Genomic DNA, 22,155 nt, shown 5'->3' with positions numbered 1-22,155 from the left:
GTAGTTAATGATTGTATATAATTAAATAGATTATAATCAAATATCCACATGACAGGTTCCCTTTAAGCAATTGTCCCTACAATGCTCACTCCACTCCAATATCTCCCTGGCCTGCCAATCAACAACAGGATTGTGCGCTACCAACCAGGGAAGACCTCATACCATAGGAGTAGGAAGACCTTCAAGGACACAGAAAAAATCAAATTAATTATGGAGGGCCCACACCCGAACATGTATGTTATGTACAATCTGTGTCAGGTTCCCCTGAGTAAGAGGAGCAGAGTCGATAGCGAATATGGGGATAGATCTAAGTAATGGACTAAAAGAAAAACCCAGAGTCCGAGCAAATCGAGCATCCACCAAATTGACCCCCGCCCCACTGTCTAAGAAAACAGAAATAGTCTGAGTTTTATTACCCGAAACTACCATAGCTTGCAAAACAAACTGAGACATTCGTATGGAGGAGATGTATACACCCAGATTGTCATCCTCCACACAACCTGGGGTCAGTAGTTCCGACGGTTGTTTCTTTTTGGGTACGGATGGACAAGCTCCAATGAAATTACCCCTCCAACCACAGAAAAAACAATCCCCAGACTTACGGCGAGCCCCAGGAGGACCAACCTGACGAGTGGCTCCCCCTAGTTGCATAGGTTTGTCTGAGTCAGAACAAACTGACTCCTGCTCGAGAAAAGTCTCTGGAGGACAAGAACTCCTCAGCCTATCCCTAAGGTGTCTATCAATTCTTATAGATGGCGACATAGTGTCCTCAAGGGATATAGGAGTCTCATACAGTGCAAGCACATCTTTTACTTTTTCTGACAACCCCTGGCAAAACTGGCTTCTGAGAGCCAGGTCATTCCACCTAGTATCCGTGGCCCACCTTTGAAACTTGGAACAATACAGGTGAAACCCGAAAAATTAGAATATCGTGCAAAAGTCCATTTATTTCAGTAATGCAAATTAAAAGGAATTGCATTAATGCAGCTTAAAATTAGAATTTTGTGAAAAGGTTCAATATTCTAAGCTCAAAGTGTCACACTGTAGTCATCTAATTAATCCATATTCCCTGAGCAAAGGGTACCTCAAAATTGAGACTTTGGGGTTTCATAAGCTGTAAGCAATAATCATCCAAATTATAACAAATAAAGGCTTGAAATATCTCGCTTTGCATGTAATGAGTCTATTTCATATGTTAGTTTCACCTTTTAAGTTACTGGATTACTGAAATAAATGAAACCTCCGCTGACCGATCTCCCTGCTAAAGATCCTCGTGGCAGATTGTTGTAAAATTACCACTAACTAAAATGGTGGCATTAATATGTGAACTGGATAATGCACAAGGTTCACATATTAATGCCACCATTTTCGTTGGTGGTAATTTTACAACAATCTGCCATGCGGATCTTTCAACACATCACCACAGGCGCTATACAATATTTGGATTAACCTTATCTTAAGTTTTCATAAATCCATTAGCCGACCTGGTATTTTAACACTACCATACTGATCAAGTATACCAACAACATCATTTTAGATTATTCTCATATCGACTATATATTAGACCATTTTTATCTATCTTTTATCTCTTATTTTAGTGTACCCCTTTACCCAGTATACTGTAATATTGCATGTTGATGTTATTAAAAACTACATTGAATTTATGATCTCACATTGAGTCTGTGCGATTCCATATATAAGAGTGCCCATTCACTTCTCCTTTCAGATATAATATCATGTCTGATATGGCAGGTAACAGACGTGCGGCGCAGAGAGGAGGGAAGGATGGGAACCTTTCACTAGGGAGAGGGAGGAGTGGTGATCCCTAACTCACCTAGCACTGGCACCTGGCTGCCCTGACGTCCATAGACGGACTGCTAACCGGTACACCGATCACGTGTCTCGTCCCTGGCTTACCCTGAAAGAAGCCCTAGGTAGTGAGTAGGGCAGTGGGAGCACTAGTCCTCACCACTGACACCTAGGGTAACAACAGGGAAAGGACAAACAACACTAACACCACAAACAATCCCCAAAGGGAGACAACAAACAGGAGAGAACCGGCGATCCGACAGCACCAGTTCCAACTGTTCCAACAGCTCCACAGCAACTCCAACTCCACCAGAGGTCAGAATAGAAGATCTGAAAGAAGGTCTTTATCTGGCAACAAGGGAAGTAGAAAGGGAGAATATACAGTGCTGCCCATAATTATTTATACCCCTGGCAAATTTTGACTTAAAGTTACTTTTATTCAAACAGCAACGGGAAATGACATAGCTGTCTCCCAAAAGATAATAAGACAATGTACAAGAGGCATTATTGTGGAAAAAAAACATTTCTCAGCTTTTATTTACATTTGAGCAAAAAGTGTCCAGTCCAAAATTATTCATACCTGTCATGCCTTGCTCAGACTATGTACGGAGGTCTGCCAGATTAGCAGCACGTGTCTAGTCATTTGTTTTGTTTTGGAGTCGTGCTAGATCCGCCTCCCTTCAGGTGCACTGGGTGGGGTTGTTGGTTTAAATTACTCCCCTCCCAGTGTTCCGTGCGGGTTATAGCTTCTGTCAGGCTGTGGAAGCAAGGAGTGAAGGATTGGCTTTTCCTGCTCAGATAAGATAAGTTGGTTTCTGATTTCTTTGGTTTGCTGTCTAGGCTGTTTGAGTGTCGTCTGTCCCCTCCTGGTTCTGAGGGAGCAGGCTGCCCCTTTTTCCCTTTCACCATCTCAGGGATTCTAGGGTATTCTCAGCCCAGGCACGAGGACACATTATTCCCACCATTAGGGTCTGAATGTGGGCAAAGCAGAATAGGGAGAGCTGTTAGGGATTTGCTAGGAGGTGACCTTATCCCCAGCTCCTCGCCTAGAAAACTGATTTGTTTAGTTGTCTGTGTATCTTATATCCTGTCCGCCGTGAAAATACCCTTCACAAACTGTCACAGTCTGTGGGAAAATCCAAAGTTCTATACCATTCCAAATAGTCCAAGCTGTTCTAAAGCATCCTAATTACCCTGATTAATTGGGAACAGCTGTTTTAATCAACTCAACAGGTGAAAAACAGCAGCTCTCTGCAGTTGGTTTGTGGACAGTCATGGCTAAAACAAAGGAGCTCATTGAGGACCTTCGGCTGCGCATTGTGGCTGCTCACAAGTCAGGAAAGGGCTACAAGGCCATTTCTAAATGTTTTCAAGTTCCAGTGGCTACAGTGCAAAGTATTATAAAAAAATAAGAAGTGCTAGCCTATCCAATCAGACAAGTAAGAAATGTATATACCAAGGGGAGAAACAGAGCTGGATCGCACATCCACATGCTATGCTTTGATCTAATAAAACTAACTTCTCAGCGCAATATATAGTGTACAGCCCCCAATACTGCATGCTGTAAAAGAAGAATTCGTACATTTTGATCAAAAGGCATAAGCCCACTCACCACGTCAAGGTTACTTCTAAGAGAGGGACCTACTCTGAACTAGGCGCAGCATGGCGCGGTGACGACACATCACTGTCCTAGTAGGCGGCGGGACCCACGAGTCAAACAGCAACCCTGACAATGCCCCCCACGGCACTGGGTCCCACCAACCAACCTTGGCGTGGTGAGTGGGCTTATGCCTTTTGATCAAAATGTACACTAATGCCTCTTGTACAGCATGCAGTATAGGGGGTTGTACACTTAATATTGCACTGAGTAGCGAGTTTAATTAGATCTAAGCATAGCATTGTGGATGTTCATTCCAGTTCTGTTTTTCTCCCCTTGACATAAGTAAGAAATGTATGTTTGTTTTCCAGTTAAAGAGGTTTTGAGATATTCTGATATTGATGAACTCTTCTTAGGAGATGTTATCGATATCAGATTGGCTGTTTGAGGATGCAGTGGTCTTCTTGCAAGTTACCAGGCATAGCAACATGCACTGGATATTGGCTTGGTATTGCAGCCCAGCCTCCTTCACTTGAATGGGACTGAGCTGTGCTTGGGCCACGTGACTGATGAACATGGGGTTACTCGCCTAGGAAGAGGTTGCGGTGCTCACCAGAGCACTGTGGCCTCTTCAAACAGCTAAGCTGATTGGTGGGGGTGCCAGGAGTCAGACCCTCACTGATCTAATATTGTTGACCTACCCTTAGGATAGGTCATCAATATCAAAATCACAGAGAACTTCTTCAATGTGATTTTTTTTTCTTGAGCTGGATGTCATTTATTAGAAATATAAGAAAGGTCCCCCAACCATAAATGGGGAAAGATCTGGTGGGAACAAGTTTCTAATGTAATACATATGCAGCAATGTAAAGTAATGGATTGATAACTTTTCATGTCCATGATCACATGGTTCATTTTCAGTGTGAATTTTGACTGTACAGGTGAAACTCGAAACTCAAATATGGTGCAAAAGTCCATTTATTTCAGTAATGCAAATTAAAAAGGAATTGCATTAATGCAGCCAAAAATCTGAATATTGTGAAAAGTTTCAATATTCTAGGCTCAAGGTGTCACACTCTAGTCAGCTAATTAATCCATACCCCCTGAGCAAAGGGTACCTCGAAATTGTGACTTGGGGTTTCATAAGCTGAAATCCATAATCATCCAAATTATAACAAATAAAGGCTTGAAATATCTCGCTTTGCATGTAATGAGTCGATCTCATATATTAGTTTCACCTTTTAAGTTGGATTACTGAAATAAATGAACTTTGCACGATATTCAAATTTAAAGTTTCACCTGTATGCTCCAAAATAAGAGGGAAAACCTCAACAAATATGTGTCCCACTATTTCTCAATGCGAATACACTCTGCAATTCATACACGTGCAGATTTTTTACCTTGTGGATTTCAAAACTGCATCAAGAAAGGACATGTCCGCCTCAGATTTGTGCCATGGATTCCATCATGTGAACATACCCTAAGTTGTTGAGTATAGTACTGCAGCGAGCCCCTGAGGAGCCAGTGCAGAGGATGGGAGTGGTAGTGACTATGATGAAGTGCTGTATCACAGTGTGCTCCTTAAGGCTGTTGCTCCCTGGGGATGGGTGCAGTGGAAAGGTGGTTTTGAAGAATGAGGCCAGATGTAAATGTAGAACAGTCTTTTTACTAAGTGCAAAATGTAACTTCAGGTAAATTAACCACCTCCGGACCGCCTAACGCAGGATTGCGTTCCGGAGGTGGCAGCGCTGCGCAGAGTCACGCATATACGCGTCATCTCGCGAGACGCGAGATTTCGCTCAAAGCCGGCCCGCGCATGCGCATCGCGGGCCGCCAAATTAAAAGAAGTATTTCGTCACCAGCCTGCCAGCAACGATCATTGGCTGGCAGGCTGGCGATTTTCAAAAAATCCAATCCAAAGTCATATAACAGATCATATTAGTAAATATGATCTGTTATATGGCTTGTCTGCTCCTGTGCTGGTCCTTTTCGTCGGTTGGATCCAGCACAGGAGCAGACTGAACTGTGAGTACACCAACACTACACCTTAGCCCCAGATCACCCACCTGCACCCCAATTAACCCTTTGATCACCCCTTTGATCGCCCCTGTCAATCACTAGTGAAAGGAAAAAAAGTGATCAGTGTAAACTGTCACTTTTTTTTTTTCACTGGTATTGGCTGTTAGGTTTTAGGGATAGTTTAGGCCCCTTGGTTAGGTAGTTAGGCGTCAGGTTACGCCCACCACACCGCACCGCAGTCACTTTTATCGCTGTTTAGGCTATCGCTAATCACATTTGTACTTTTATAGTAGCTGTAAGTGATCAAAACTGATCACGGTCAGATCTATAATAGTATTAGTGTCACCTTAGCTCGCCCTCTCACCAAAACGCAGTGTTTGCCCGATCAGGCCTGATCGTTCGCCCACACGTGCGTTCACCCACGCCCGCCCCACCGCAGTGACAAAAAATATATATTTTTTGATCATTGCACATTCATTTTACACGCACTGCGCGATAAAAAAATCAGTTTTGATATTTTTATCAACCGCAGCAGCCCTCCGTACAGTCGCTAGCCTCCCCTTTGTAAGACAGGTTTGCTTTTTTTCTTGGGTAGTCTCAGGGAATATCCCCTAAATTTAGTAGTCCAAAATGTCAGAACAGGGGGTATTCTTCTGAAGAGGCCTACAGGATTCTGACCCAGTCGGATGAGAGTGGGAACCCTCATCTGACGAATCTAAGCGGGTCAGAATATGAACCTGTGGAAAAGCAGTGGGCTCTCTGACCCAAAGTTCGGACGAGGAGGTGGAGGTCCCTGGCAGGCACCAGCGTACCCGGCCCCATGTCCTAGACCACAGGTTACGCAGGATGCCGCTTCAAGAGCAGCAGAGTGGGGCTGTCGCTGCCGGATCACGTGGTGAGGCATACACCAGCAGCGCAGCCCTTCCTGGACCTAGTACCAGCACTGCCGTACAACCTGGTGAAGTAGCGAGCACCAGAAGGCAGTTGAAGCTGGTACGGTGGCACGTGCACTAGTTACCCCCGTCGCAGCCACCGCACAGACAGGCCCGTAGAGCCCCTAGAGTCCCTGAGGTGCTGGCAAATCCTGATTGGCAGTCACCAACTTCAGCCGCACCAGTAGTTCCCCCTTTCACTGCCCAGTCTGGAGTTCGGGTTGAGACGGCTCAAATCGGTTCGGCCCTGGGATTTTTTGAGCTGTTCTTGACTGCGGAGCTCTTGGACTTAGTCGTGGCAGAGACCAACCAGTATGCCACACAATTTATAACCGCAAACCCGGGAAGCTATTATGCCCAGCCTTTCCGGTGGAAACCAGTCCAAGTTTCCGAACTTAAAATTTTTTTGGGCCTTCTCCTCAACATGGGCCTGACAAAAAAGCATGAATTGCGGTCATATTGGTCAATGCACCCAATTCATCACATGCCCATGTTCTCTGCTGCTATGTCCAGGACACGATTTGAGACCATCCTCCGTTTTCTGCATTTTAGCGACAACACCACCTCCCGTCCCAGAGGCCACCCTGCTTTTGACCGCTCCACAAAATTCGGCCCCTCATAGACCATTTCACCTGAAAATTTGCAGATTTGTATACCTGAGCAAAACATCTGCTAGACGAGTCCCTAATACAGTTTACCGGGCGCCTTGGCTTCAAACAATACATCCCAAGGCAAGCGTGCCCGTATGGGGTCAAATTGTATAAGCTCTGTGAAAGGGCCACAGGCTATACCCCCAAATTTCGATCTATAGGGAAAAGATCAGACCCTGGGAGCCGGTCGTTGCCCTGACTACCTGGGGAGCAGTGGGAAGACAGTCTGGGACTTGGTGTCACCCTTATTCAGGGCAGGGGTAACCATCTTTAGGTGACAATTTCGACACAAGTGTGGCCCTCTTTAGAGGCATTTGTTTCTAGAACGGATTTGCGCCTGTGGGCACCCGCGCGAACTAGTCGCGTGGGCTTCCCCCAACGCTTGTAACCACCCTCTTGCAAGGGGGGCAGAGGGCTGCCTTGTGTAACGAAGAACTGCTCGCGGTGAAATGGAGAGACAAGCGTGACGTTTACATGCTCTCCTCCATTCACGCAGACACGACAATCCAAATTGAGCGAGCAACACCGTGTCATTGAAAAGCCCCTCTGTGTCCACGACTATAATGCGCTCATGGGAGGGGTGACTTCAATGACCAGATGTTGTCTCCGTATTTAGTTTCCCGCAGAACCAGACGCTGGTATAAGAAGGTGTCTGTATATTTGATTCAATTGGCGCTGTACAATAGTTTTGTTCTCTACAGTAAGGCTGGGGAGAACAGGATCCTTCCTCAAATTCCAGGAAGAGATTATCGAGAACCTCCTTTACCCAGGAGGTTCCGTGGCCCCATCCACCAGTGTAGTTAGCCGTCTACACGAGCGACATTTCCCCAGTGTCGTTCCTGGTACCTCAACCCAAACCGTCACCCCGAAAAAGATGTCGTGTCTGTAGCAGGAGTGGAATAAGCTTGGGACACCCGCTATTTCTGTCCTGACTGTGCTGACCACCCTGCCCTATGCTATGGAGAGTGTTTCCGGAAGTACCACACACAGGTACACCTAGCATAGGGATCACATCTCACCGAGGACAGGCACACAGGGCTATTAGGGCCCATTCACTCACAGCTGCTGCAGAACCTCTCTTTCACCTGGGATAAAGTGCATAACGTACTTCGCCACATCTTTGGGCGATTTGCGCTTTCACATTGGTCCCATGGGGAAGGAGAGGTTTGTTCTATAAAAGGTAAAAAAAACTAACAAAAAAAAAAATACCGGTAAGTAAAAAAGTTTAAACGTTCAGTTAAAAAAGTTTAAAAAAAGTTTCTATGTTCTGTTCAACAGTTAATAAAGTTATTGCTTTGCGGCCTGGTTTTTTTTACCTTTCAGGTGGACCAACCGATCGACTAGCTGCAGCACTGATGTGCATTCGACAGAAGCATTGCGCTGCTGTCAGATTACACGCAAGTCGGTGTATCGGCGCTGCAAGACGAGATTTTTCTCCTCTGCAGTACAGATACTTTGCCGAGGCATATGTGCTGAGGAGGTGCGGTGTTCATATACTTTGGCAAACAACTTTGTATATATAAAAAAAAAATCCCGGGCAATGATTTATTCATCCACATCGATTGATGTGAATGAGAAATCTGTTTGCCAGGGCATACGAGCTGAAGTGGGTATGGATGTTGGGCGGAGCTCCTATGTCCTGGCAGACGCCTTTCCCCTCCTTTTCTTTTTGGCAGAGATTTTTTCATCCACAGTGATCGATGCGAATGAAGAAATCTGTGCCGTTCATTTTTTTCTTTCAGCCAGAGGCTGAACGGAAAAAAAAAATCTCATTACCCGTATGCTCAATATAAGGGAGAATAGCAGAAACTCCTAATGCGTGGGCATACAGTAATGATTGCGAGACCCTCAAATGCCAGGGGCAGTACAAACACCCCACAAATAACACCATTTTGAAAGAAGACACCCCAAGGTAATTCGCTGAGGGGCATATGAGTCCATGAAAGATTGAAGATTTTTGTCCCAAGTTAGCAGGAAAGGGAGACTTTGTGAGAACAAAATCAAAAAATCAATTTCCGCTAACTTGTGCCTAAAATTTTTTTTTCAATGAACTCGCCATGCCCCTCATTGAATACCTTGGGGTGTCTTCTTTCCAAAATGGGGTCACATGTGGGGTATTTATACTGCCCTTGCATTTTAGGGGCCCCAAAGCGTGAGAAGAAGTCTGTATCCAAATGTCTAAAATCCCTCCTAAAAGGAATTTGGGCCCCTTGGCCCACCTAGGCTGCAAAAAAAGGTGTCACACATCTGGTATCTCCGACTCAGGAGAAGGTTGAGGAATGTGTTTTGGGGTGTCTTTTTACATATACCCATGCTGGGTGAGATAAATATCTTGGTCAAATGCCAACTTTGTATAAAAAAAATGGGAAAAGTTGTCTTTTGCCAAGATATTTTCTCTCACCCAGCATGGGTATATGTAAAATGACACCACAAAACACATTCCCCACCTTCTCCTGAGTACGGAGATACCAGATGTGTGACACTTTTTTGCAGCCTAGGTGGGCAAAGGGGCCCATATTCCAAAGAGCACCTTTCGGATTTCACAGGTCATTTACCTACTTACCACACATTAGGGCCCCTGGAAAATGCCAGGGCAGTATAACTACCCCACAAGTGACCCCATTTTGGAAAGAAGACACCCCAAGGTATTCTGTGAGGGGCATGGCAAGTTCCTAGAATTTTTTATTTTTTGTCACAAGTTAGTGGAAAATGATGATTTTTTTTTTTTTTTTTCATACAAAGTCTCATATTCCACTAACTTGTGAAAAAAAATAAAAACTTCCATGAACTCACTATGCCCATCAGCGAATACCTTGGGGTCTCTTCTTTCCAAAATGGGGTCACTTGTGGGGTAGTTATACTGCCCTTGCATTCTAGGGGCCCAAATGTGTGGTAAGGAGTTTGAAATCAAATTCTGTAAAAAATGACCTGTGAAATCCGAAAGGTGCTCTTTGGAATATGGGCCCCTTTGCCCACCTAGGCTGCAAAAAAGTGTCACACATCTGGTATCTCCATACTCAGGAGAAGGTGGGGAATGTGTTTTGGGGTGTCATTTTACATATACCCATGCTGGGTGAGAGAAATATCTTGGCAAAAGACAACTTTTCCCATTTTTTTATACAAAGTTGGCATTTGACCAAGATATTTATCTCACCCAGCATGGGTATATGTAAAAAGACACCCCAAAACACATTCCTAAACTTCTCCTGAGTACGGTGATACCAGATGTGTGACACTTTTTTGCAGCCTAGGTGGGCAAAGGGGCCCACATTCCAAAGAGCACCTTTCGGATTTCACAGGTCATTTTTTACTGAATTTGATTTCAAACTCCTTACCACACATTTGGGCCCCTAGAATGCCAGGGCAGTATAACTACCCCACAAGTGACCCCATTTTGGAAAGAAGAGACCCCAAGGTATTCGGTGATGGGCATAGTGAGTTCATGGAAGTTTTTATTTTTTGTCACAAGTTAGTGGAATATGAGACTTTGTATGGAAAAAAAAAAAAAAAAAAATCATCATTTTCCACTAACTTGTGACAAAAAATAAAAAATTCTAGGAACTCGCCATGCCCCTCACGGAATACCTTGGGGTGTCTTCTTTCCAAAATGGGGTCACTTGTGGGGTAGTTATACTGCCCTGGCATTCTAGGGGCCCAAATGTGTAGTAAGGAGTTTGAAATCAAATTCTGTAAAAAATGACCTGTGAAATCCGAAAGGTGCTCTTTGGAATATGGGCCCCTTTGCCCACCTAGGCTGCAAAAAAGTGTCACACATCTGGTATCTCCGTACTCAGGAGAAGGTGGGGAATTTGTTTTGGGGTGTCATTTTACATATACCCATGCTGGGTGAGAGAAATATCTTGGCAAAAGACAACTTTTCCCATTTTTTTATACAAAGTTGGCATTTGACCAAGATATTTATCTCACCCAGCATGGGTATATGTAAAAAGACACCCCAAAACACATTCCCCAACTTCTACTGAATACGGAGATACCAGATGTGTGACACTTTTTTGCAGCCTAGGTGGGCAAAGGGGCCCACATTCCAAAGAGCACCTTTCGGATTTCACAGGTCATTTTTTACAGAATTTGATTTCAAACTCCTTACCACACATTTGGGCCCCTAGAATGCCAGGGCAGTATAACTACCCCACAAGTGACCCCATTTTGGAAAGAAGAGACCCCAAGGTATTCGCTGATGGGCATAGTGAGTTCATAGAACTTTTTATTTTTTGTCACAAGTTAGTGGAATATGAGACTTTGTAAGAAAAAAAAATTAAAAAAAAAAATCATCATTTTCCGCTAACTTGTGACAAAAAATAAAAAGTTCTATGAACTCACTATGCCCATCAGCGAATACCTTAGGGTGTGTACTTTCCGAAATGGGGTCATTTGTGGGGTGTTTGTACTGTCTGGGCATTGTAGAACCTCAGGAAACATGACAGTACTCAGAATGTCTGAGCTGCGTCAAAAAAGCGGAAATTCACATTTTGTACCATTGTTTGTAAACGCTATAACTTTTACCCAAACCATTTTTTTTTACCCAAAACATTTTTTTTTTATCAAAGACATGTAGAACAATAAATTTAGAGCAAAATTTATATATGGATGTAGTTTTTTTGCAAAATTTGACAAACTGAAAGTGAAAACAGTGCATTTTTTGCAAAAAAAAGCGTTAAATTTCGATTAATAACTAAAAAAGTAAAAATTGCAGCAGCAAAAGAAAATACCACCAAATGAAAAGCTCTATTAGTGAGAAGAAAAGGAGGTAAAATTCATTTGGGTGGTAAGTTGCATGACCGAGCAATAAATGGTGAAAGTAGTGTAGGTCAGAAGTTAAAAAGTGCTGGTCTTTCAGGTGTTTAAGCACTGGGGGCTGAAGTGGGTTAATAGCAGCAATTTCCAAGTGCAATTCTCTGGCACCAGTAAGGATTATAGAGCAGGTTGAATGCTGCAGTTTAGCACTAATGTAGTTTCTGGCCTAGTAGTAGTCTGGTGATGAGTGTCTTTGCCATAGTCAGTCACCTCACAGCAAGGGTCGTTATGTTGATTGTAGCTGTTCGCTCTCCTGTATATCTGTATTCTCACAGCTTCACATGATGCACAATTGTAGCTTGTTCTCACTGGAGAATTTGTAACAGGAGCAGGAGCTCTGCACTGTGCTTCCTCTTCTTCCTAAGGCTGCTCAGGAACTCCCCCTCCTGGCAAAAAGCAGGACCAGCCCACTCCTACCAAGTGGGGAGGAACAGAGTTGGATGTAATTGCCAAACATAAACAATATAAAATGCAATACAATACGCAATAATGCAAACTATATACAGTAAAACATTCACACCCCCAGGCCCCATACGGGATACTGCAATATGAGTAATGCGGCGACCGGACACCCTAGGGGTGATTGTGCGTGAGGCGTGCTAGTGATAAGGTGCCGAGGATAGTAGTACTCACGGTTAAGTTGTCCCTTGGGGCCGGCGTGCAGTGAATGGGAAGACAGCACGAAATCTTCCAGGGCACTCTCGGTTGCAGGGAACACCAGCCAGATGGAAGTTAGGGTGCCATGGATGGTGGTGGTGTTTAGGGTGCTTGTGGCAGCTTGGCCCCTGGTTCGTGACGCCAGCACCATTAGGTGCAAATGTTGGTGGTAGTAGTACTGAATTATATAGAATAAGGAGACTATAGCTTTCAACAAACTACCAGGTACTTTACTGGAAGCAGATCCACAGGTCATCAATGTATGCAAAAGTCATTTACCGTATATACTCGAGTATAAGACAAGTTTTTTGGCACATATTTTTGTGCTCAAAAAGCCCCCTCGTCTTATACTCGAGTCTAGGTCTGTATTATGGCAACTTACATTGCTATAATACAGACCATGACATGTTGGGGCCGGAGAAGCTGTTACATTACCTTTACAGCTGCTCCGGTCAGCTCCCAGCACGTCCGCACGGTACCTCTGTTTAAGGCTCCCAGTAGGAGCGATTTGGCCGACTCGAAAATGCCGCGATTATATATGAAGGGGCCCCGCTCACATAACTGGCTTTGGTGTGGTAAAGTATTTTACTAGTGTTGAAACAATCTCTCTCCTATTGATAACAGGTCCAGCCTCTGTACTCACTTTCACGATGAATGCACTGCAGGGGCGAGCGGGCCGGGCCGGGCGCGTGACTGAACGTCACTTAGTAACCTCCTGCTTCCTGGGAGTGGGAGGAGCGTTACTAAGTACGTCAGTCACGCGCCAGCCAGCTCGCTCCCGCTCGCTGTAGTGCATTCATAGTGACAGTGAGTACAGAGGCGGCCATGTTATCAATAGGAGAGAGCTTGTTTTACACACTAGTAAAATACTTTACACACAAAGCCAGTTATGTGCGCAATTTGGGACACATGAGGGGACACATAGGGCCATGAGGGGGACCAGCATAAGATGCTATATGTACCCTAGTCTTATACTCGAGTCAATAATTTTTCCCATTTTTTTGGGGTAAAATTAGGGGCCTCGGCTTATATTCGGGTCGGCTTATACTCGAGTATATATACGGTACATCAAGGCAGCTTTTACAGTGATTCACATTAGTTCCCAGAAGTTGCATAAGGAATCATCCTATATGACAATCAGTCTATCTCTCTCTTGTTTCTCCAGGCTGGAGGGATGAACTATCTCTGCTGTCCAGTATAATCCTTTACTTCGGTATCCTCCATTAGGAATACTATACTCTGACAAATGGCCTTTTTGTCTTTAATTATGGTGGATAGCTTGTAGCTTGAGATCTCTCCACCTAATGCAAAGGAGTCTGATAAATGACAGTTACCAATTTGTCAATATCCTCATCCCCTCCCTGAGCTGCCTGGAGATACTGTGCTCTTTTCCCTTTTATGGGCTGGTACATGGAGCTAAGTATGGAGTTTGGATAACTCTTCACAATGGCTGCTGAGGTTCAGCTTGTCCTCAGACATCACCCACTGACCTTCTTCTTCCTGCACTGTGCAGTGAGTGAGGGGCGGAGTCAGCCCTGGGAGGCTTGTTAGAACCTCCCCCTGAGTGAGGGGCAGAGTCAGCCCTGGGAGGCTTGTTAGAACCTCCCCTGATGAGGGGCGGAGTCAACCCTGGGAGGCCTGTTAGAACCTCCCCCTGAGTGAGGGGCGGAGTCAGAGCCTGGGAGGCTTGTTAGAAACCTCCGCCTGAGTGAGGGGCGGAGTCAACCCTGGGAGGCTTGTTAGAACCTCCCCCTGAGTGAGGGGCGGAGTCAACCCTGGGAGGCCTGTTAGAACCTCCCCCTCCCTATGTAACTTTATGAGAACACATTTACAAGTACAGTTTACATGAAACACAATCACAACAGTAAGCAGTGTGTTTCAGGACACTGCATTAATATATAACCTTATGCAGTTCAAAAAACAGGTACCAGACCTGTAGTACATAAATACAATATACAATTATGACACCTACAAGGACTGCATAAAAACAATCTCAGGGCAGTGGCGGATCCAGGGGGGGGGGCAACGGGGCAATTGCCCCCCCCCCCCCCGAGCTGGCGGCGGCGGAGCACAGGGAGATGAGCGCTTCCATGTGGAAGCGCTCATCTCCAGTCATCTGTATCGCCGTCCTCGGACAGCGATACAGTCTCAGATGCCTGTGCGGCGGCAGGGGAGGGAGAGGCGTGTCCCTTTCCCTCCTCTGATAGTCTCAGGGCACTAGGCCGGCAGCCTATCAGAAGGCCGGTGCAGGTGGCGCGATGACGTCATTGCGCCACCTGACCCATACAGCGCAGGACACAGGCCAGAAGAGGCCTGCATCGCATCGCTGACATGGAGGTAAGTATGTGTTTTTTTGTTTTTTTTATATATACAGTACAATGCTGTTATTACTGGCGGGGGGGGGGGGGCTGTTATTACTGGCGGGGGGGCTGTTATTACTGGCAGAGGGGCTGTTATTACTGGCGGGGGGGCTTTTATTACTGGCACAGAGGGGCTGTTATTACTGGCAGGGGGTCTGTTATTACTGGCAGGGGGTCTGTTATTACTGGCAGGGGGTCTGTTATTACTGGCAGGGGGGCTGTTATTACTGGCACAGAGGGGCTGTTATTACTGGCGGGGGGGCTGTTATTACTGGCACAGAGGGGCTGTTATTACTGGCGGGGGGCTGTTATTGCTGTCACAGGGGGGCTGTTATTACTGGCAGAGGGGCTGTTATTACTGGCACAGAGGGGCTGTTATTACTGGCAGGGGGTCTGTTATTACTGGCAGGGGGTCTGTTATTACTGGCAGGGGGTCTGTTATTACTGGCAGGGGGGCTGTTATTACTGGCACAGGGGGGCTGTTATTACTGGCAGGGGGGCTGTTATTACTGGCAGGGGGGCTGTTATTACTGGCAGGGGGTCTGTTATTACTGGCAGGGGGGCTGTTATTACTGGCACAGAGGGGCTGTTATTACTGGCGGGGGGGGGGGGGGCTGTTATTACTGGCACAGAGGGGCTGTTATTACTGGCGGGGGGGGGGGGGCTGTTATTACTGGCGGGGGGCTGTTATTGCTGTCACAGGGGGGCTGTTATTGCTGGCACATGGGGGGGCTGTTAATACTGGCACATGGGGGGCTGTTATTAATACTGGCACATGGGGGGCTGTTATTAATACTGGCACATGGGGGGCTGCTATTAATACTGGCACATGGGGGGCTGCTATTAACACTGGCACATGGGGGGCTGTTATTAATACTGGCACATGATTGGGGGCACTATAGGGGCATCTACTGAGGCCAAAAAGAAGGGGTATTTTATATGAGCGGCTGGACAGTACAATTTTATACTGGGACACATTATGGTGGGTACTATGGGGAAGGGGGGAGAGGAGTACTATGGGGTCATCTTTGGGGGGGCACTAGAAGGGGTATTTTATACTGGCTAATTATGGGGGACACTGAGGGCATCTACTGGAGCATTTTATACTGGTACATTATGGGGGACACGAGGAGGAAGGAGGGGTGTGGAGCACTATGGGGGCATTTACTGGGGGCACTATATAGGGGTATTTTATACTGGGACATTATGGGGGCACTATGGGGGACATTAGCTCAACTGGGGGGCATTACAAGGGGGTAGTTTTTGCACTGTCACATTTATAAGGAGAATTATACTACTGGGGGGGCAGTATGGTGGGCTTTATTACTCCCCATGGTATGACCCCCTAGTAGCAGCACCAGCCTCTCCCTGCTCTGCTATCCCTCTGCCCTTCTCCAATTCCTTATTATGAAGTCTTTCTCATTAGGATAAAACACAACATCAGCTCCGCCGAGCCCCCCGGCCAAAGTGTGGAAGTGGTGGTCCGAGATCCCCCAAGGGCCAAGCCAAGTAACTGTAGTTTTCATGTGAAATATGTTTGTTATACACATATAGCCTACACTGTGCCCCACAATATACAGTATACCGCTACACTGTGCCACACAGTATACAGTATACCCCTACACTGTGTAGTCTGAGTCTATAAGCACCATTGTTTTGTGGCGGCGGACAGAAAAAAATCTGAAAGTGCCCCTCCCGAGACCAGGCTCTGGATCCGCCACTGTCTCAGGGTGGGGCGCCATAGGCAGCATGTACTTTGCATTGTCCTGCATATAACTCAATGATCTGGCACCATGCCTGGAAAATACAAAGAAGATAGAAACTGAATGGGATTAACCTTGCTGCAAATAGTATGTGCACATGGTATATAAGGTATCATGTTGTACTGTATAAACTAAGGACATGGTGATTGGTTCAAGTTTCAATCATCCAGACTCACAGAATGTGTATATATATATTATACTGTATTTGGGGGGGTTCCATCTCTCCTTGGGGAGAGAGTGCCATGATTGGCGTGAGGAGACATAGGCCATACAGGCTCCTCTGGAATTCTGTGAAGAAAGGGATGCAAATGAGCTCTTAACAAGCTCTGCCTCCAGACGAGTCGAACTTATAGGATAGATGCCTTACATCTGGTGGCATCAGAGGCAGAGCTTGTTAAGAGCTCATTAGCATCCCTTTCTTCCTATAATACTGTATACACACACACACACACACATATATATACAGTAATTAAAGAAAACCATACAAACCCACTGTAGTGTGATATGAAGGGACCAAGTTACTTTGAAATCCGGATTCAAAATGGGGCTATTGTCTATATGAATATTTATGTACCGCTCCAATGACTGATATTTACCATCTCTGCATCTTGTCAACATATAAATGAATAAATGTGAGGTCTCTGGCATACAGCTATAGAATGCATGTTACAGATGTGGGGCATGTGCAAAAAACTGTGGCATACAGCATTGCATATTAAAGAGGTTTGTCTGGCCAAATGTGCATACTAATGGTGGATTCAGTTGAAACAGCTGTAGGAGGAACACACGATTTGCCAGCAGCTATCATATGTGTATGGGTATTAGATGTCTAATGGATCCATGATCCAATATTATGGTGCATACAATGGCAGCTCTATACTATGTTACAATTGTTTATGGTGGAAAAGCATTTTTATTTTTTGAAAATAAAAATAAATTTTTATTTGTAATTCTTTCATATTAGGTGCAATTTTCTCATTAGTAAGAAACCTCCTGATGAGATTAAAGTGCTCATTAATTCATACAATGGGTTTCCTGGATTCACGGTGAGTTCCTAGAATGATGTTATGTGCTTTACAAGTTCACTTCTGTGAGAATGTCAATGACATAACACAATACATAATAATATCATATAATATACTACTGTATTATTTAGTGGTAATGTGTTTATGGTATAGCATGGTTTTATATGTACAGTCGTGGCCAAAAGTTTTGAGAATTACATAAATATTGGAAATTGGAAAAGTTGCTGCTTAAGTTTTTATAATAGCAATTTGCATATACTCCAGAATGTTATGAAGAGTGATCAGATGAATTGCATAGTCCTTCTTTGCCATGAAAATTAACTTAATCCCAAAAAAACCTTTCCACTGCATTTCATTGCTGTCATTAACGGACCTGCTGAGATCATTTCAGTAATCGTCTTGTTAACTCAGGTGAGAATGTTGACGAGCACAAGGCTGGAGATCATTATGTCAGGCTGATTGGGTTAAAATGGCAGACTTGACATGTTAAAGGAGGGTGATGCTTGAAATCATTGTTCTTCCATTGTTAACCATGGTGACCTGCAAAGAAACGCGTGCAGCCATCATTGCGTTGCATAAAAATGGCTTCACAGGCAAGGATATTGTGGCTACTAAGATTGCACCTCAATCAACAATTTATAGGATCATCAAGAACTTCAAGGAAAAAGGTTCAATTCTTGTTAAGAAGGCTTCAGGGCGTCCAAGAAAGTCCAACAAGCGCCAGGATCGTCTCCTAAAGAGGATTCAGCTGCGGGATCGGAGTGCCACCAGTGCAGAGCTTGCTCAGGAATGGCAGCAGGCAGGTGTGAGCTGCACGCACAGTGAGGCGAAGACTTTTGGAAGATGGCCTGGTGTCAAGAAGGGCAGCAAAGAAGCCACTTCTCTCCAAAAAAAACATCAGGGACAGATTTATCTTCTGCAGAAAGTATGGTGAATGGACTGCTGAGGACTGGGGCAAAGTCATATTCTCAGATGAAGCCTCTTTCCGATTGTTTGGGGCATCTGGAAAAAGGCTTGTCCGGAGAAGAAAAGGTGAGTTCTACCATCAGTCCTGTGTCATGCCAACAGTAAAGCATCCTGAGACCATTCATGTGTGGGGTTGCTTCTCATCCAAGGGAGTGGGCTCACTCACAATTTTGCCCAAAAACACAGTCATGAATAAAGAATGGCACCAAAACACTCTCCAACAGCAACTTCTTCCCAACAATCCAAACAACAGTTTGGTGAAGAACAATGCATTTTCCAGCACGATGGAGCTCCGTGCTATAAGGCAAAAGTGATATAACTAAGTGGCTCGGGGACCAAAACGTTGACATTTTGGGTCCATGGCCTGGAAACTCCCCAGATCTTAATCCCATTGAGAACTTGTGGTCAATCCTCAAGAGGCAGATGGACAAACAAAAACCCACTAATTCTGACAAACTCCAAGAAGTGATTATGAAAGAATGGGTTGCTATCAGTCAGGAATTGGGCCAGAAGTTGATTGAGAGCATGCCCAGTCGGATTGCAGAGGTCCTGAAAAAGAAGGGCCAACACCGCAAATACTAACTCTTTGCATAAATGTCATGTAATTGTCGATAAAAGCCTTTGAAACGTATGAAGTGCGTGTAATTCTATTTCACTACATCACAGAAACAACTGAAACAAAGATCTAAAAGCAGTTTAGCAGCAAACTTTGTGAAAACTAATATTTTTGTCATTCTCAAAACTTTTGGCCATGACTGTAGGTGGCGTTGTTCACACTGGTGTCATAGCTTCCGTTTGTACAGGATCCATGATAGATATGCGAGATCCATAATGATCTGTTATGATCCTTTATCTTTCGTGATTGACTTATAATGGATCCAACAGGTACCTAACTGATATGCTTTTTTTTACTGCAATTACATTCGATATTAAAAATTAAAAACTACAGAAATGCATAAACACTAGTGTGAACTGAACCAAAAACCCATAGTTCTTTCTGTCAAATTGATGGTGCCTATTGAATGCTACCCTACTATCCATCTCCAAGAATTAGAATATCCTCAAAAGTTTAATTTATTTCAGTAATCAATTCAAACATTGAAACTCATATTATACAGCTTCAATACACACACAGTGATCTATTTCAAGCATTTATTTCCTTTAATGTTGATGATTATGGCTTACACCGAAAAGTCAGTATCTCAGAAAATTAGAATATTATGAAAAAGCTCAATATTGTAGACTCATGGTGTCACACTCTAATCAGCTAATCACCACAAAATACATGCAAAGGTTTCCTAAGCCTTTAAGTGGTCCCTCAGAATGAACAATCATTGGGAAGACTTCTGACTTCACAGTTGTCCAGAAGACAGTCATTAACGCCCTCCACAGGAGGGGAAGCCACAAAGGTCATTGCTAAGAAGCTGGCTGTTCACAGAGTGCTATATCCAAGCAATATTATGGGAAGTTGAGTAGAAGGAAAAAGTCTGGAAGAAAAAAGGTGCACAAGCCACAGGGATAACCACAGCCTTGAGAGGACTTTCAAGAAAAGGCACTTCAAGAATTGGCAGAAATTCACAAGTAGTGGACTGCAGCTGGAGTCCATGCTTCAAGAGCCACCACACGCAGGCCTATAAAGGACATGAGCTACAACTGCCGCATTCCTTGTGTTAAGTCACTTTTGACCCAGAGACAACGTCAGAATCATCTTAGGCTACTTTCAAACTAGCGTTCGGGGCTCCGCTTGTGAGCTCCGTTTGAAGGGGCTCACGAGCGGCCCCGAACGCATCCGTCTGGCCCTAATGCATTCTCAGTGGAGGCGGATCCGCTGAGAATACATCCGTCTGCCAGCGCTCAGCCTCCGCTCCGCTCAGTGAGCGGACACCTGAACGCTGCAAGCAGCGTTCGGGTGTCCGCCTGGCCGTGCGAAGGCGAGCGGATCCGTCCAGACTTATAATGGAAGTCAATGGGGACGGATCCGCTTGAAGATGACACCATATGGCTCAATCTTCAAGCGGTTCGTCCCCATTGACTTTAAATGTAAGTCTGGACGGATCCGCTCAGGCTACTTTCAGACTTAGTAAGTTTTCTAAGTTATAATGCAGACGGGAAACCGTTCTGAACGGATGCAAACGTCTGCATTATAGGAGCGGATCCGTCTGATAAAACATCAGACGGATCCGCTCCGAACGCTAGTGTGAAAGTAGCCTTACCTGGGATAGGAAAAAAGGGACTGGACTACTGCTCAGTGGTCCAAAGTCCTGTTTTTCAGATGAAGTTAAATTTTGCATTTTATTTGGAACCAAGGTCCATAGTCTGGATGAAGTTTGGAGAGGCACACAATCCAAGTTGCTTGAGGTCCAGTGTGAAGTTTCCACATTACTGATGGACACTTCACGAGCCATGTCATCTGCTGGTTTTATTCCAGCGTGTTATATCAAGTCCAATGTCAGCGCAGCCGTTTTCTACCAGGAATTTTAAAGCACTTCATGCTTCCCTCTGTGATAACTTTATGGCGATGCTGATTTTCATTTTCAGAAAACTTGGCACCCTGCCACACACAGCCAAAAGTACAATACATGGTTTATTAACCAAGGTATCACTGTGCTTGATGGCCAGCAAACTCACTGACTAATCCCTATACAGAATGTATAGAGTATTGACAGAGACTCCAGAACCAACAATGCAGAAGAGCTGGAAAGGGACACTGACAGGCCCAATAAGAATATTTAGGTATATATATGACAGTACAGGTCTTATCAAGTGTATTTAAATCATCTAAGTATCCCCCCTGTCCACCTTATAAATACCGAATAACTAAAGTTTTATAACCTGCTTGTCTCGTCTCCAATCTGACCCAAGGGGCGGCGTTTCATCTCAAAATGCGCCCATCCAGCAGCTCCCAACTGCCGTTCTGAAGCCCCGCCCAGCTCATCAATATTCACTTCGCTGGGCGGCGGCTACAACTCTCCCCGACTCAAGTGCCCGGCGCATGCGCATAAAGCAGAGGCTGCAGCGGCCTCTAAGACGCAGACTGTCTGTACGCAGGCGCGATGTGACCCCGCGATGTGACCCCGGCCGCTGAAGATTAGACGGAAGACGTGCCCAGAGGATTGAATTGGCCATGCGCAGGATCTTGAGTCGGGGAGAGTTGTAGCCACCGCCCAGCGAAGTGAATATTGATGAGCTGGGCGGGGCTTCAGAACGGCAGTTGGGAGCGGCTGGCTGGGCGCATTTTGAGATGAAACACCGCCCCTTGGGCAGATTGGAGACGAGACAAGCAGGTTATAAAACTTTAGTTTTCGGTATTTATAAGGTGGACAGGGGGGATACTTATATGCTTTTAATACACTTTATAAGACCTGTACTGTATATATATAGCTAATATGCTTATTGGGCTGTCAGTGTCCCTTGAAGGCGCTATCAAAGCAAAGGCAACATGGGCTTCCATAACACTTCCTGCAGTGCAAGCTGCTGATCACCCTCCATAGCATGCCACATTGATGCAGTAATTCATACAAAGGAGCCCGGACAAGTATATGAGTGGCATGTACTATACATA

General features: G+C 45.0%; 1 protein-coding gene across 2 annotated transcripts in view; it reads left to right on the top strand.

Moving 5' to 3' along the window:
• Positions 1-22,155, top strand: part of LOC120992473 (NLR family apoptosis inhibitory protein) — a 98,712-nt gene that overhangs the window by 22,862 nt on the left and 53,695 nt on the right. For both annotated transcript variants that reach the window (XM_040421479.1, XM_040421480.1), the window contains one exon: positions 17,567-17,648. In XM_040421479.1, coding sequence (XP_040277413.1) covers positions 17,567-17,648 — 82 coding nt within the window. Of the gene's footprint in view, positions 1-17,566; positions 17,649-22,155 lie in introns of those variants that run through there.

The sequence above is a fragment of the Bufo bufo genome, chromosome 2, assembly GCF_905171765.1.
Source record: "Bufo bufo chromosome 2, aBufBuf1.1, whole genome shotgun sequence".
NCBI classification, from domain to species: Eukaryota; Metazoa; Chordata; class Amphibia; order Anura; family Bufonidae; genus Bufo; species Bufo bufo.
Note: the sequence above shows the minus strand (reverse complement) of the source record. Positions and strands in the feature narration are given on the sequence as shown.